Source organism: Serpula lacrymans (assembly GCF_000218685.1).
Source record: "Serpula lacrymans var. lacrymans S7.9 unplaced genomic scaffold SERLAscaffold_4, whole genome shotgun sequence".
NCBI lineage: Eukaryota > Fungi > Basidiomycota > Agaricomycetes > Boletales > Serpulaceae > Serpula > Serpula lacrymans.
Genome location: NW_006763293.1, coordinates 3054132 through 3071071, shown reverse-complemented (window position 1 = coordinate 3071071; position 16940 = coordinate 3054132). Strand labels below are relative to the sequence as shown.

Genomic DNA, 16940 nt, shown 5'->3' with positions numbered 1-16940 from the left:
ACCACCATTACTGAATCATACCCATTTGACTTAGGCAAATCCGTTGTAAAGTCAACCAATATATCCTGCCAAGGACCAGCTGGTATCGGATTTGGCATAAGTTTACCGGCCGGCGGTTGATGAGAGTTCTTTGCCATGGCACATCTCAGACAGGATTTTACGTATTCCTGTACGTCTTTGACCATGCCAGGCCACATGTAGTTTCTGGAGATCAACTCCATTGTTCGTTGCCACCCAGGGTGCCCAGCCACTGGAGTGTTGTGATGTCTATCTATTGCCTTGATCCTTACAGATTCAGGCACATAGATTCTGTCTTTGAAATGAAAGAGTTCGTCTTTCCATAAATAGTTTTCATTGCCATCAAGGTGTGCCTTCTCTTCTGAGGAGCTTTCCTGAAGACTTCCAGAAGATCGGAATCTTGCCCGATTCTAACATTGGCAACCCTTGATTGGTTTATCAAGGTAAAACCTTTGTTGTCATCTTCAATGCCGTTGGCATGATCCTCTCTCCTGAATAAAGCATCTGCTTTCCCCATAGAGCTTCCAGGCTTATGAATTAATTTATAATTAAACCTTGATAAGTACACCGCGTAGCTGGCCTGTCTTCGGTTTAGGTCTCAGGCTGTCATAAAGTACTCTAGGTTCTTATGATTGGTCCAAATTTCGAATTGGTGTCTAGCACCTTCTAAATAGTGCCGCCAGTGCTCTAAAGCTCTAATGATGGCTAGCATCTCTTTGTCGTAAATTTGATAGTTGCACTTTGTAGGCAACAAACTATGTGATAAATAGGCACAAGGCCTCCAAAGATCATCAGGGCATTTAATTGACAGAACAGCCCCAGTAGCAAAATCAGAAGAGTCGGTTTCTAGTTGGAACTCTTTGTCTAATTCTGGAAATGCTAGTATGGGCGCTGTTGTAAATGCCTGTTTCAGCTTATCAAAAGCTTCTTGTTCCTTTGTGTCCCAATGCCAAAAAATGTCCTTTTTAATGAGATTGTTCAATGGTCTTGTGATTTTTGCGAAGTTTTCAATAAATCTTCGGTAGAAATTGCCTAAGCCAAGGAAGGCCCTAACTCCTTTGACGCGAGTAGGTTTTGGCCAATCCAAGATAGCTTGAACTTTCTCAGGATTCATCCTGATTCCATTCTGGCCTATGATCATACCGAGGAAGTCTACTTCCTTCACTTTAAAATTACATTTTTCGGGTTTGACAAATAGGTCCTGTTCCTGTAAGCGTCGAAGGACTTCTTGCACGATCCTGTCATGCTCTGCCTCATCGTCCGACTTTGTAAATATTAATAAATTGTCAATGTAAATGACAACACAGTTTTTCATATCTGCAAAGATCTCATTCATCATGCTCTGGAAGGTTGCCGGTGAATTGGTCAACCCAAAGAACATAACAAGGGGTTTGAAAGATTCTCGGTGGCACGTGAACGCGGCCTTCAAAGCATCTTCTTCTTTGATTCATACATTATTGTACCCCCATCTGAGATCCATTTTTGTCAAGATCTTGGCACCAGCCAATTTGTCTACTAGCTGACTGATCAAAGGCAGCGGATACGCATTTTTAACCGTGTGCTCATTCACGTAACAATAGTCCATAATCATACGCTTTTTACCATCCTTTTTAGGAATGAAGAACACCGGGGACGTCATAGGACTTTTGGAAGGTCTGATGTAACCCTTCCTAAGCTGTTCGTCTATGAAACTAGATACCTTATCACTTTCTGGAGCAGAGAGTGGTATCATGTGTCCTTTTCTTGGTTTGAAGGTGTCCTTCAAATCTATAGCATGGTCCCAAGGCTTAGCCTCTGGGAAGCGCTCTGACTTATGTTTAGAAGAGACTTTCCAGAAGTCATGGTACTCGGGAGGTACCAGCCTCTTTATCTCTTCCTCAGGCTTTACCTTGTCATTGTCATCGTTGATCTTTTCTAAAGATCTGAGCTCATAAACGTGACCAGCGTTTATTTTTTCAAGACGCTCATCATGACGGACGTGATTCGGCTTACCCAAGTTCACACATTCCTGAGGGCAACGTGACAATGTGACAACCCCTGTCTGCTAGTCAATCTCAGGATTGTGTTTAAATAGCCAGGTCCAGTCCAAGATTAAATTAATTTTCCCTAGTTGGGTAGCTTCGGCAGTGACTCTTTCTCTGTGTCCTTGGTATTCAACAACAAAAAAACATTTGTGCATGATACAGCCACCTGCGTTAAGTGTACCGTCAACGTTATAGACGGGAATAGATACATCTAATTTTACAAGGGGGAGTCCAATTTGCTCTGCCCAGACCTGATCTATGAAGATCCCATTAGCGCCTGAATCGAGCAGTGTGCTTGTTGGGTGTACTATGCCCTGGGCAAGGTTTTCCAAGCCAACATCTAAACAGATCTCTTTTTGGAATAAATATGTGCGCATCAACATACACCTTGGGATTTTGGGAAAGGGTGGCTCCAAAGAAGAAGAAGAAGTATCAAAGGAAACATGTTTTTCTATTTTATTTTTACCACCCTAGTGCTTGTCTTTCCGGGGCCACACTCCAAGGGAGACGCTGGTGCAGCGGTAGTATCATAAATATTACAATCACATTGCTTCATACAAGTACATACTTCTGATAACAAATTAAAAAATCTATCTACAAATTGGGGAGCCATCCCCATCTTTCCTTTATTGCTCGTGCAACACCCCGGAGCAGGGGCCACCTTGTTGTGGTTTACTTCATTGTTCATAGGAGCAAAGGCACCCAAGTGACCTAAGCTCTGAACTCTTTTCCCTGAACCTTCATTTCATTGACCTGTTGGTCATAGAAAAAGGCCCGGATTTCGTTGTATGAACGACCGGCCAAAGAGTTGAGCTGATCGTCCGGTTTTTCGGTTTTTGATTGGCGCGCCTGGAGCCCTTGGTTATTTTTTTGTTGGGCGGCCTGCACCCCGTTTCTACAATCTCGGGACATGTGCCCCTCTTGGCCACAGTTGTAACAGTTGCCCTTGAATCTGCGCATCTGTCCGCCTTGGACCGCGCCGATATCTATAGGAGCACCCTGTCCTGGCTGCAGCCCAAACAGCTTGAACCCGTGAGAATGATTTTGATGGTTTGATGACCCAGGGCGCCTCTGGGATGAGTTGTTTTTGGTGGTGGACCCGCCACCTTGGTGCATAGCGTAGAGCTCCATGACTCTACCAACTCGTCGTACTTCCTCAGCCGCCAGGGCCAAGTTATCGCTTCTTGTATCCTGCAAGTAGATCTGTTCTGCAATGCGGGGGTTCATATTGCGTTCCAGCAGTTCTACTGCATGTTCACTGCCTAGCCCTCATTGGATGGAGAGGGCCAGGAACCGGGTGACATAATTGTCCATCCTCATGTTGCCTTGCTTGAAGGAACAGATTTGTTGGCAAGCCCAGTCACGCTCAGCCTGTGGTTTGAAATATTTTTCGATCTCAATCTTGAGATTGTCCCAGGTAGGCCACACACCCGTGGTGTAGCACTCCTGGAGTCTTACTTGGGTGTATCGACCTGCCACCGGTCCTTTTAGTCAAGATAGCACTGCAGTAGCTACCTCAAAATCGTCGGCAAACGCGTCCCAGTTTGCCTTGACCCAAATCTGGAGCTTGATCCACCATTTGGCAAATTGCGCTCTGTCTCCCTGGAAGGCACCAGGGTCAGCGATGACTTTGACTTTCTTGTTGAACTTCTTTTCCACCGAGGGGGTTGCTACAGGGGGGTTTGCCTGTATCTCGGCGAGTTGCGTGGCCAACGCCAGGATTTGCTGTCGCATGCTATGCAACAGAGCGTTGACATCTTGGGGTTGCAACAACATGTCGACTTATTCTCTTTGGTAAGGTACAAAAAAGGTAACAGGGGGTCCCCGCTTGCTATCTGCGGATCTACCTCTTCCCTGCTGAGTATCGGATCTCAATCTCCAACTACCCACACTATAGTATTTGAAATGTATATAAAAGTATTCGTATTAAACCCTGGTCCGAATGGTTGTCAGGGGGTGGTCCGCTTGTTAAGCTGTCAACCCTTCTCCAGACTGGCAGAGGCAAGTGCCTGGCCTGGTCAGAGGAAAGAGAAAGTGAAGTTTTGTATGTAAATTCAGTGATTCCACACTGACTGCTGAGCTATAGTACTCCCCTTAACGCTGGGGGCCACGTGTCAAAGGTATTGGTTCTTCTCCCAAAGCACTACAAGGCCGTTGCAAACAGTGCACCTATTTGCTATGCGGGATATTCCCAGCCCATAACCAAATCTCCTTCACCCTGGAGTCCGGGTGCCCAGTGGGACTTTTTGCACAAACGTGCAAGAGAGTAGAGGAGTGAGTCCTAATGTAACAACCAACAGTTAGTTACTCCGGCGCACACAGAACACACTATAGAAGATGATGAAGGTGGGGAGTGGGTACCCCTTGGGCTGTAGTGAGTTAGTTGGTATAGTACATATGTTGAGGAGTCTCCTGGATCTATTGGGGTATATATAATACTACAGGGTTGTTTGCACATATGTACTATACAGTTGATGGAGGCAGTGGCTGATGATGTCATAGGGCCTAGCCCGTATGGCCAGCTCCACTGCGTGAGAGAGTTGAATCTAAGATAAGAGCAAGGCAACACGGCGTGAGAAAGGGGAAATGCCGCATGGCACCATGTGATAAAATTGGATAATGACCAAACCAGGGATTGAACCTGGAACCTTCTGGATACATGCCAGCTGCTCTACCAATTGAGCTATATGGCCAAGGTTACAATGTAGGATCTTAAACATGACATGCAACCACGGACGTCTTACACAGAATAGCTGCTGCATACTGGGCTGGCTTACAAATCAGAGGTATTATCCTATGGGGTATTGGTATGTTAGAGTATATTATAACACCATGTGTGAAAGCTAAAACTTAAAGCGGAGAATGAAAAAGAAAGGAAATGTCCGGAAATTGTGTTATCGTAACACTCACAATCATCAGCAGCGCAGCATTTCTTGCCCCTGCTCGCTTCTGGCTTTTTTTCATAGGGCTCTCTTCATCATGCTCACTGTCTCTTGCAAGCTCCTCAGTATCACCCAGTTTGCCAAGTTTATTCTCCACCAGTGGTGCAAAGCCTGCCAGCATTTCATCATTATTTTGTCTCAGTTTCACGTGCTGATTATTGGGACTTTTGAGAAGCCTTTGTATGACAATCCAAAGGTGCGGTGCTATATCTTCATTTTTTTCCCTAATACTGACATGAAAGTATCTTCTAGCTGTTCTGTGGTCGCAGTGTTTGCCTTGGAAATGAAGGCCATGTTGCTCTTGGCTTAGTTCTTCAATCTCCTTACACAACACCCCACTAACAAGCCCAAATGCCCATGAAAATACTGACTGGTGAGCGGCCAACTGCTTGTGTAGCACAGTACATATCCTTTGTGCATTGTGTATAAGCAACTCCCGGGCTGTTTTGTGACTAGGTTTGTCGCTCTGTAAAACTCCTTGAATCATTTCTGAAAGTATGAGTTTATTCTGTTGTAGACATGTTATAATGTTACTTAACTGGCTTGCAGTACTGTTTCCTGGCATTGTGGTGGTGTCCTTAGGTTAGCATAGGGCAGTCAGGTCCTTATATATGTTGCTATAATTGTGTTTTACATTCCTTGCGCAACACTGTATCCTTGCAGCTCACTCACAGCCCATTTCACTTGTGGCACAATATAGATTGCTTAGGTACATTATATTCAAATTGTTTTCTATTTTTACAACTCCAATTGTCATTCCCTGGACATTGGTCATGACCTGCTTGATTTGAGTGGAAGGAGCGGAGGGGCAAATAGGGCCAAATCTGGCACCTCTACAAGGTGTGCCAGTTGGCCATGTGTGTTATGCTCAACTCAAGTTTCGGTAAATTTTTGGATAATTATACAATCAGATTATATAATCACTAAGCACTAGGATATAGCATATACACACATCTGTTGACTGGTTTGGAGTCTGCCTACATAGCTCCTATAGCTGTAAAGGTCATAGTTATATAATATAGTTCAAGCTGCTTAAAAGGGCTAATAAATCATAAAGTATTAGTCAATTATGTAGTCTGTATTAGTGAAACAGTAGTTTGTATCTTTGATATTTATAAAAATAAGAATAATGATGTATCCAAACATAAGTGGTGACAATGAGTAACAAAATAATCTAAGTCCATGAAAGGTCAATGTATAACACCTGTATAAAATATTTTATAAGTTCTCATGGTGTAGTGGATAAATATGTAATGTGTGGCTATAGGTTGCTTAGTCACCCAAAAGCTGACTGGCAGGTTGAGAGTTCAAATCCTATCTGTGCTAATTTTTTTTATCAGCCAGACAACAATTTCCAACATCTATAAGAGCATTTATAGAGCTATATGAGGCTCTATAGATGACAGAGGTTCTATAACAGGTTTGACCACTACAACAGCTTTATGAGCACTTATAGTGCTATAAAGCTCTATATAGCTACCCCCATTTTTCCTGATGTGCTTACCTTCATGGTGAACTTGACGCCGACAAGGTGATATTTATGTGCCAACTGTGAGCAATCAATTTTTCTTATCGCATTCCCATCATGTCGTGGTTATCCAATTTATTCCCTGTCACTCCTCTTGCTCTTGGACTAGAAATCACAGTCGGTATTCTATTACTCTTATCCTTTTTCTTTTTATTTTCCATTTATACTCACATCCTATCATATTTACAACAAAGGAGAACTGTTGTGGACCCTTGAGAAGATATCCAGATGACATAGCAATGATTCAATGCTATGTCTGGGAATACTTTGGAGGGCTATAGATAAGCAAGGTAGGCTATGAATCAGTGCCTTCTCATGGGCTTACTGATACAGCTAATTGTACACCTCTTACCAATACTGTCTCTTACACAATTGGTAAATACAATAAATTGGACCACTTTCTCTTTTTTTTCTTATTGATTAGTTGGCTGGTCAGACCACTTTCTTAACTCTTCCCCTTTTTGGTCTGACCATTGCTGTTCACTATATGAGGAAGTACATACTCGATGTATTATTCCTTAGTTCAATATTAATTTGGATTTGCACTTATACCAATAGTCTTCAACCTCAGTACTCTGATTCACCACCCTCTTCAGGGACTTGACCAGACATCCATTGTTGTTATATAACTTTGTATTTGTTGTCTGACAGAATATTGAACTCACTCACCATTGAATCCTTTTCCAGAGCAATAATTTGGAAGACCATTCCGCTATACCTTGAAAAAGACCGTTGCTGCCTTTGCATCAGTCTAAACCCTCATTGTCACCTTCTTTATACCTCCATCATCCCTATCCCTCTCCTCTCACCCTCGCCATCAACCTCTTACTATCTATATCACCACACCTATCACCATCCAATCCCCTCAAACTGGACATCTCATCTACTATCACCACTCTTGCCCAATTCCTCACACTCTTTGACATCATCCAATATCTTCAGACCGATGTCGATGATGAGAACTGTTGTTAGAAAACCACACACAAAACAAACTAACACACAATCCTCCCAGATTCCACGGAACTTGTTTATGGGCTTTGCCTCCTAGAACAGTGGAGTGGTCTGGTTGTTCGTGGGGTGGTACGTATAAAGATCCTTCAAAGTAAAACCCAGAGGTGTATGAGTGTGGGTTTTGAGGAGGAGGGATAGTTGAATTTATAAGAAGATAGGTGCTTTGTGGCGAGTATAGACGAGCACTACCTTGCTAATCGTAGCACAAGGTAGGTTTGAGAACGACGAGGATGACGAGGTGACGAGGTTCCTAGTGATAGCAGGCTCCTGACGCACAAACTGTAGTGCTCAGAAGGACTCTAATCGAAAGGGATGACAATGACTTCAAAAGTGGGAAGTGACGATGACAGCAGTTGACAGTGGTAGAAGTGGGAAGTATTGTGACCACACTGGATCACAAGTAGCAGAGTAGTGAACTTGAGAGTAGAGAAGAAGTCTGGAATCGAGTGCTTTGTTGTTTTACAAGGTAATATACAGGGGTTTATATAGCAAAAAAAAAGTAGGCTATGCACAGTATAGCTGTGCAAAAAGAATGAGAAAGAATATGAAGGAAGGAATGTACGCTGACGAATCCTGCGTAGGTAGTACAGGATAAGATTGTCAAAAAAAGAAAAGAAAGGGATAGAACAATAAATGCTGTGAGTAATGTCACAGGTTTGTACAGCCATAAAGTAAAGTCCAATAGCAAAAAGAGAGCAGGAAGATCATGATGTCATGGGAAGATGCAGTAAAAAAAGGGCAAGGCAAAACACTATCAGTATCAACACAGTTCCTTTATTGTCAGTCAGGCATTCTAAAAAAATATGTGTCCATAAAAATGATTCAAAAATCAAAAATAATCGCACTGTAAATGAATGTTCTGCTGAAAAAAAAGAAACTGGAGCCACCGGTCCACCACCTAGTCCAAATCTGACAGTTCCATGGCCTTACCAATGGACTGGTTGTGTTGGACCACCTGATCAAACGAGGGAGGGAGAGGAGTAGTTCCAATTTGGAACAAGTGAGTCCCAGGCAGCGTGTGGTAGGTGTAGCTGTAGCGAAGACGATGGACAAAAGATAAGTGTACCCAAGTGAATGGGACCGCGATGAACATGGGCGACGCAAGGGGATGAACCTTCTCCAGCTCAAAAATTACCCACCCACGCTCCAACCAGGCAAGATGAGCGACCGATGTTTTGATAGTATATGATGGCAGATCGACGTCATGAAGATGGACCTGTTGCCCTATTTGGACCGGCCGCCGGGGCTTTGCTGATATCAGCAGTGGCACATGGTAGTCAACAGATCGGCAACGGAAGCGGATAGGAAGTGGTGACATCAGAAATGGTGGGGGTGCAAAGAAGATGAGGAGGAGGAGGGTGGAGGTGACGAGGAGGTGAACTAAAATGGGGACCCAGAAACGACTGTCGGGTGAGAATAAAAAGGAGAGGAAGGGGCCCATGGTGGGGCTAGGCAAAGGAAGGGGAGTAAGGGAAACGACAAAAGCGAGGGCGCAATGCAATGTGTAGCCAGTGGCGACGCGAAAATTTGCCGAAATGCCGAAATGCGGAAAGTACCGGATGGAAAAGCAAAGGTGAGCATGACTGGATTGCCTAATAGAGGTGGTGCTGATCAGCCACAAGTTCAAAAAGGGCAATATTAATTACTATTCCACGTGGCACTGTGCCTGTGTGGCGCAAAGGCGAGTCTTTTTGAATATTCGCTTCGTTATTGACACCTGTCCATGCTACCAATCAACTTTGGTGCATGACACCAAGCTCATCAGCGACATTGTTTATCTTCACCCTATCTACGTCCAACAGCACTCAGAAGAGTGGGTGTCAGAAGTGGACCGCAGACACCAGAGAAATTCCCTTGCAGCCCTCAATAAGCCGCTCCCGGTCCTCCCCATCCCTACCAAAGCCCATACCCCAGACGCGGAAGAAATGGTCAAGCAGATCACTGAGCTTTATCAAAACTCCTCTGCTTTGTGTTCTCCAATCAATCCAATCAAGGAAATCATCCTTGACATAAATGACACTCTTGCCCTCACCTAATCTATATTCTACCATTCTGCTATCTGTATAAGAAATTCTAGGAGCCTCGAGGAGGTACTCCAACATCCCAGACAAGGTATGGAGAGAACTTTCAATCTTCATATTCCTGCAGCACAGACAAATTCCGTTGAGCAACTACTTTGAGAGTCTAATATGCCCGAGTTACGAGAACACATTCCCTCCTTCCTTGAACTTTATTGTATTTGCCCTCTCTCATTCCCTAGCATACCCAGTCAACTCCTCCCCTACAATTTTGAACACACCTTGCTTTGCGGTATTGTTCTAAGGAAGAGCCCAACAAAGAACCCACCCATGACATCCCTTCCTTATTTTTTACTGAAGACTACTACAACATCTACTCCGCCTCTCCAGTCCATTATCAACCCATCCAGTACTTTTGTATCAGCAACCACCTTAACAATCTCTCTATCATCAATTACTTAACACAACTGTGTTGTACTCTCTATCTCCCCCCAAGTTGAAGATCTTGATGCATTCGGACCACATTTTGGTCTCCAACACAGTACCTCTATTGTCATTGTTACGCCTTCTACCAAAGATCATATTTGATGAGTTGTTGCCGGATTAGCTCAATTTGATCAGCCTATTGCAACCGCACAGAGGAAATTCCATGACAGAGAAGACTACACAACCAAAATTAACAATATCCAATATGTCTCAGAATACATTGAGAAGTATTAGAAATTCTCACACTGTTTGTTGTTAATCAGCAATCAGACTACCCCAAACGCTTCATCATTACCATTATCCAAAGCAACTTCTGGGCCATTGTTAATCACAGTCCACAAACTCGTATCTACTTGCAATACTCATACACCTACCAAAGTTGAAGAGGAAAGACACCGCTCATCCTGACAGTCGAGCAACTTTTCACACCTTGCACAGAAAGAATTGAATTGGAAACGGGAAGTTTGTTGAAAGATATAGTTGGAAGCAAATCAGACGAAGGGACAGAGTTAGAAGGTGAAGGGTCTACTGGAGGCATAGAATACTGGAGACCTTGGGAAGCAGAAGGAAGAGATTTTCCCAGCAACTTTGTATTTGACCCGGACTTTAATTAAACAGAGACTTGTTATCTAAGACTTGTTATCTAAGACTTGTTATCTAACTCGTTAAAACTGGAGCATTATCAAGAACCCTGTCCTCTTGTCACTCCCAAAACACCTCCCCCATAATCTCTAGGAGCTGCTGCTGAAGCCCTGGAACCTGACAATCTATATCAATCCGCAGGACCGGAAGACTTTCCTCCCCCACCTCAGAATTCATTACCCAAAAACCAACCTGACAATTGGTTCAATCAAGAATCTCTGGACCTTGAACCCGATCTAGCAGCAAGAATGACCAACAAATCCAATTGAGGCAACAAGACTGTCCTTGCTTCTCCTCCATTTAAATTCATTGGCAAAAAGGAAATGTACATTGACTGGAAGAACGCATTAGCAAATTACTTTTTTGCTTATCCCAAAAGCTTCCAAACCAAATCCTCCAAAATCCTTTTTGCAAGGTCTCGAATCTTGTCCGATAAAGCCAATAATGCCTGCCACACTTGGAAGGCAAATTTCAACAACAGAACTGCAGTGCTAGGAGATTTATTTACACCACAAAATTGGGGAACTATCTCGGAGTTTATCAAAGAATTAGATAATGAATTCCTGGACCCCCATCTTAAGTTGAAAGCAAAAATTGCTCTTCATAGCTACGAGCAAAGAGAAATAACGGTTGATGCCTACTTTGGAGGACTTGAATCCAAACTTATGGAAGCAAAATTGCCACCAGATGCACATGAAAGTTACCCGTTCATTCACAGTATCCTTCGCCGCACCCTCTCTCAATTCCTTTGTGATTGTATTTCGCAACAGGAAAACCTACCCACTATGTACTCAGAATAGAAGGTAGCAGCCAGGATGTGGGAGCAGCAAAATGAAGAACTTAATCTGGAAAGGAAGAGAGACAAACCCCCACAACAGAGACTACCATCACAGTACCAACAATATTAACCTCGTTATCAACAGAATCAAAACTACCCGTCACCACAAAATCAACAAGCAGTACCGTGTACAGACACGCAAAGACCACAGTATATCCAACAACAATTGTGTTATACTCCACCACAGAGGTTGCCGCCCCAGAATGCAGTCCATCCAAACGCAGCAGGAATATTTGGAGGATCAGGTGTGCCTATGGAGATTGGGAGTTTGAACATGCAGAGACAATGTTAGCCCAACCCAAACATTATTTGTTACAATTGTGGCGAACAAGGCCACATTTCTAGGAATTGTCCACATGGAAAGGTGGCAATACATTATATAGAAATGGAGGAAACCAAAGACACTCCCACTATGTTATCATTGAAAGAGATTGAAGTGCCTTTGAAGGATATTCAGAATGGTCAGGAGTAAGCACAGACTCTCTGACCCGTAATGTTCTATCTAACTCTTGTACACTACCAATGACTGCAATGAATCAAGTTGATCAACATCTACGTGTGGTAACTGGAAACTACACAAAGCCACATTCACTGGAATGGTTGGCCAGACAAATCAAAAACTAGAAACCAGAAAGAGCAAGGGCTCTACTACAAAATTGGGCGCATAAAGACCACTACAAGCATATCACCCTGCAAGCGATACAGATGCTAAAGAATCATGATGAAGAGAATATTGTAGAACATATCCATGCTTATACCTCTCCGCACAGACCTATACCAAAATGCAGCCTCCATGTTATTTCTCAAGTTACTACCACAGACAACAGACAAACATTCACCGTACCTACCCTTATCGACTCTGGCTGCACCAACTCAGTTATTGACCAAAACCTAATTGACAAGTATACCCTCACCACCACACTGCTCCCTGTCCCTCTATGGTTGATCCTAGAAAATAATGCGCTATGCCACCCTCCATATCAATGTGAAAGGGAAGGAACATTTAATGGATGTCATTGTGGCATCACTACTGTTGCCATGCATACTGCTGGGACACGACTGGTTAATACTTACCAATCCTTCAATTGATTTGTGGGCCAACATAATTACTTTCCCTACCAATAATTTGGAGTATTATCCTGAAGAAGGGGATAAAATCTTAGTAGTCAATCTTGAAACACAAATTATGGAGATAACACAATTGGAGTTGAACACCTTTGCCACTAAAAGCCAACAGATAGCGGAGTCCTCTAAAAAAACAAAGTCAAAACTCACCTTCTAAGACATTGTTCCCCCAGTCTACCATGAATTTAAACCTGTTTTTACCAAAAAATCATTCAACAAACTTCCCCAAAAATGCCCTTGGGACCATGCCATTGAATTAGTACCCGAGGCTAATGGTCTTGACTGCAAAATATACCCTTTTAGCCGAGATGAACAACACCATCTAGATGAATCCCTCAATGAGAATCCGAAGAGTGGACAAATCCGAGTATCCAATTCACCCTACACATCCCCATTCTTTTTTATCAAGAAGAAAAATGGTTTGCTACACTCTGTCCAAGACTATTCAACCTTCTAAACAATGATGGACCACCTCCTCAGAGAATTAATCATGGAAGGAAAAGTTATTGTATACCTAGACAATATCATGATCTTCACAGAGACACTTGAGGAACATCGCTGAATAGTCACCAAAGTCCTTTTTATTCTGCAGCAAAACCAGTTGTATCTCAAACCAGAAAAATGCAAATTCAAGAAACAGGAAGTCAAATACCTAGGCATGATCATTTCCAAAGACACTATCTGTATGGATCTGTTAAAAGTCACAGCAGTTGCCGATTTTCCAGCACCAAAGAACAAAAGAGAACTCCAACCATTCCTAGGATTCTCCAACTTTTATTGGCAATTTGTCAAAGACTACGGGAAAATCACAAAGCTGCTCACTGTACTCACTGTAAATGTTGACTGGACCTGGAAGGATGGACAAGATACATTTTTTGGAAGAGAACACTCACTACTGACCCCACCCTTGCCATATCAAACAACAACAACCCATTTAAACTAGAAACCAACACCTCTGACTTTGCTGTAGGAGCCGTCCTGTCCCAAAAACAGAACGATAAGTTCAGACCCATAGCATTCCTTTTGAAAGCCGTTACCCCCGCCAAACAAAATTATGAAATCTACAATAAAAAGATGCTTGGGTCATGACTGCACTAGATGAATGTTGACATCACCTTGTGGGATCAAAACACCCCTTCACTATCTTCACGGATCAACAGAACCTCCTTTACTTCTGCTAACCTCAGAAATACAACTGATGTCAAGCTTAATGGTCCTCTCAGCTTGCAGATTATAATTTCAAGATGGAGCATGTCAAGGGAGGTCAAACACTAAGGCTGATCTGTTAAGCAGACAAGTTAACTACCCTAGAGGCACAAATGATAACAAAAACCAAACACTCCTCCCGGACATACATTTTGAAGTACTTGACACCAACAAAGGATACCTACCAGATATACGCAGAAACTTCCAGAAACAAGATGACACAGTAAGAAAGAATTTGAAAGAGAAGTTGGATACCTAGAAGGTGAAGGATAGGATCATCTAGATCAAAAGAGAGTCCGCAATGAGTTCCTACCCAATCTCATTAGCTGACTGCATCTACATCCCTCTAAACCATGAACTACGTGCGTGAATATTGAAGGATCATCATAATGAAGCTCTTGCTGGACACCCATGAGAGAGAACAATGTTTAAACAAGTGAACCAAGAACTCTGATGGCCAAGTCTTTGCACAGATATCGGACAATATGTACGAGGGTGCAAGAGTTGTCAAAGAACCAAAGCACATCAGACAAAGCCTAATGCCCCTCTTCATCTGAACCCAATACCTGATTGACCCTGGCAAGTTATCACCACCAACCTTATAGGTGTTTTACCCGAGTCTAAAAACTACACCGCCGTTCAGGTCTTTGTAGACCAATTTAGCAAGATGGCCCATTTTGTCCCCACTTTCATCACCCTCGACTCTGCCAGTTATGCCCATCAACTCAGAGACAACATAATACAACTCCACAGAATCCCTGAGAAAATTATCTCTGATCGAGGTCCTCAATTTATGTCACGGTTTACTAAAGACTTTTATGATTTGATGGGGATAACACAAGGCCTTTCTACAGGTTATTACCCTCAAACGGATGGGCAATCTGAACGGATCAATCAGGATCTCAAGCACTACCTCCTTGTTTCCGTAAATCACAGACAGGATGATTGGGCAGATTGGCTTTCCATTGCCAAATTCACATACAACAATCATCTCCACACTGTGACAAATCAATCACCTTTCTTTTTAAACTATGGTCTGCACCCACGAATGAACAGCACCATTGCGTCATCCCCTCAATTCGCATTAGCAGCCGAGTTTGGGGAACAGATGAAACAACTCCACTGTTACAATAACACAATTTTCGGACTGTTCCTCCTTTTTCATTCTCCGCTTGAACCTTGTACTTTATTGTTCACACATGGTGCCACGCGACATTTCCCCTTTGTTCAAAACTCCTCATTAGGACTCACTCTTACTACTCTCTCGCACATTTGTGCAAAAAGTCCCATTGGGCACCCGGACTCCAGGGTGAAGGAGATTGGTTAGTGGTTAGGAATATCCCGTATAGCAGATAGGTGCGCTCCTAGCAACGGCCTTGTAGTGCTTTGGGGGAAGAACCCAAAACCTGTGATACGCGGCCCCCAGCGTTAAGGGGAGTACTATAGCTCAGCAGTTGGTGTGGAACCACTGTTGATTAGATTTAGAATACATAACTTCTTGCCTCTGCCAGTCTGGAGAAGGGTTGACAGCTTAACAAGCGGACCACCCCCTGACAACCGTTCGGACCAGGGTTTATCACATTTACTTTTTATATACCTTTTCAAATACTATAGTGTGGGTAGTCGAAGATTGAGATCCGATACTCAGCAGGGAAGAGATTGATCCGCAGATAGCAAGTGGGGACCCCCAGTTACCTTTTTTGTACCTTACCAAAGAGAACAAGTTGACATGTTGTCGCAACCCCAAGGTGCCAACGCCCTGTTGCATAGCATGCAGCAGCAAATCCTGGCGTTGACCACGCAACTCGCCGAGAAACAGGCAAACCCCCCTGTAGCAACCCCCTATTAAGAACAAAGCTTGAAGGAAGTGTCTAGCCACTTGCTGAGAGCAATCAAGGACTGGAACTAGAGTCCAATGTGAGTAACTTTATTATTAGAGAGTATAACAGGTTTACAGTACCTAGAGTCCAATGTGAGTAACTAGAGAATAGGAAGCATTGGACTCTGCAGTACTGTCCGAAGTTTTGTAAACAAAGGTAAACAAAGCAGCCACAAAGGCGAAATAATAGAGAACACAATCAATAGTGAATGATAGAAGAATAGATAGAGAAAGGAATGAAAATATATAGGTAGCACAAAGGTGCAGAATCACCAAAACTAACACTCCCCCCTGATGCTGCACCTCCCAAGCATCAGCTCCCCCCTGATCTAATAAGTCCCATCATCTTCCTGAACACTTCCACTTTAGGCTTGGCAAGAGCCTTGGTCAACAAGTCTGCAGGCATCTCAGCAGTGGGAACAAAGGTAGGAGCAATCTGCCCAGAGTCAACAACATCTCTCAACCAATGCCATCACAGATCAAGGTGTTTCATCTGACCATGGTGCTCAAGGTTCTTGGATACAGAGATGGCAGATTGGTTGTCAATATGAAGGGTGGAAGGAGAGGTGATAGGATAGCCCATTTCCTTCAACAAATTTCGCATCCAGCAGATCTCTTTGCCAGCCTCAACAGCAGCAATGTATTCTGCTTCAGTGGTGGATAAAGCAACAATGTTCTGAAGCTTGGAGCTCCAGGAGACAGCACCAGATCCCATCTTGACAATATAGGCACCAGTAGAACGACCAGAGTCCTTGTCACCACCATGATCAGCATCAGAGAAAGTGGTGAAGAGTTCAGTGGAATTGGGATCAGGACCAAGGACAAGGGAATGATCAAGGGTGCCTTGCAAGTAGCGGAACAAGTGCTTGACAGCACTCCAGTGAGTAAGACCAGGATTAGAGTTATATCTGGCAAGGACTCCAACAGTGTAGGCAATGTCAGGACAAGTGGTAGTGGCCAGATACATCAGAGCACCAACAGCAGCAAGGTAGGGAATGTCCTTCATCAAAGTAGCATCACTGGATGTTTTGGGAGACATGTCCTTGGTGAGGCGCAAACCAGGATCCATGGGAGTGGACACAGGCTTGCAGTCCTTCATGCCAAAGCGCTCCAGAATGTCCAGAGTGTACTGATGTTGGGAGAGGGAGATGGTGCGATTGCTTAAGTCTCTAGTGATGGAAATGCCAAGTAGGTAAGAAGTAGGGCCAAGATCACGAAGCTTA

General features: G+C 43.5%; 2 protein-coding genes across 2 annotated transcripts; both read right to left on the bottom strand.

Annotated features, from left to right (window-relative positions):
* Positions 1 to 2062: 2062 nt before the first annotated feature.
* On the bottom strand, positions 2063 to 2419 carry SERLADRAFT_347209 (uncharacterized protein; the record flags this gene model as incomplete). Its single annotated transcript, XM_007316128.1, has 1 exon — positions 2063 to 2419. One exon carries the CDS (start codon positions 2417 to 2419, stop codon positions 2063 to 2065), a length of 357 nt encoding a protein of 118 aa, XP_007316190.1.
* Positions 2420 to 3311: 892 nt separating this feature from the next.
* On the bottom strand, positions 3312 to 3818 carry SERLADRAFT_435870 (uncharacterized protein; the record flags this gene model as incomplete). Its single annotated transcript, XM_007316127.1, has 2 exons — positions 3312 to 3488; positions 3558 to 3818. 2 exons carry the CDS (start codon positions 3816 to 3818, stop codon positions 3312 to 3314), a joined length of 438 nt encoding a protein of 145 aa, XP_007316189.1.
* Between the last annotated feature and the right edge of the window lie 13122 nt (positions 3819 to 16940).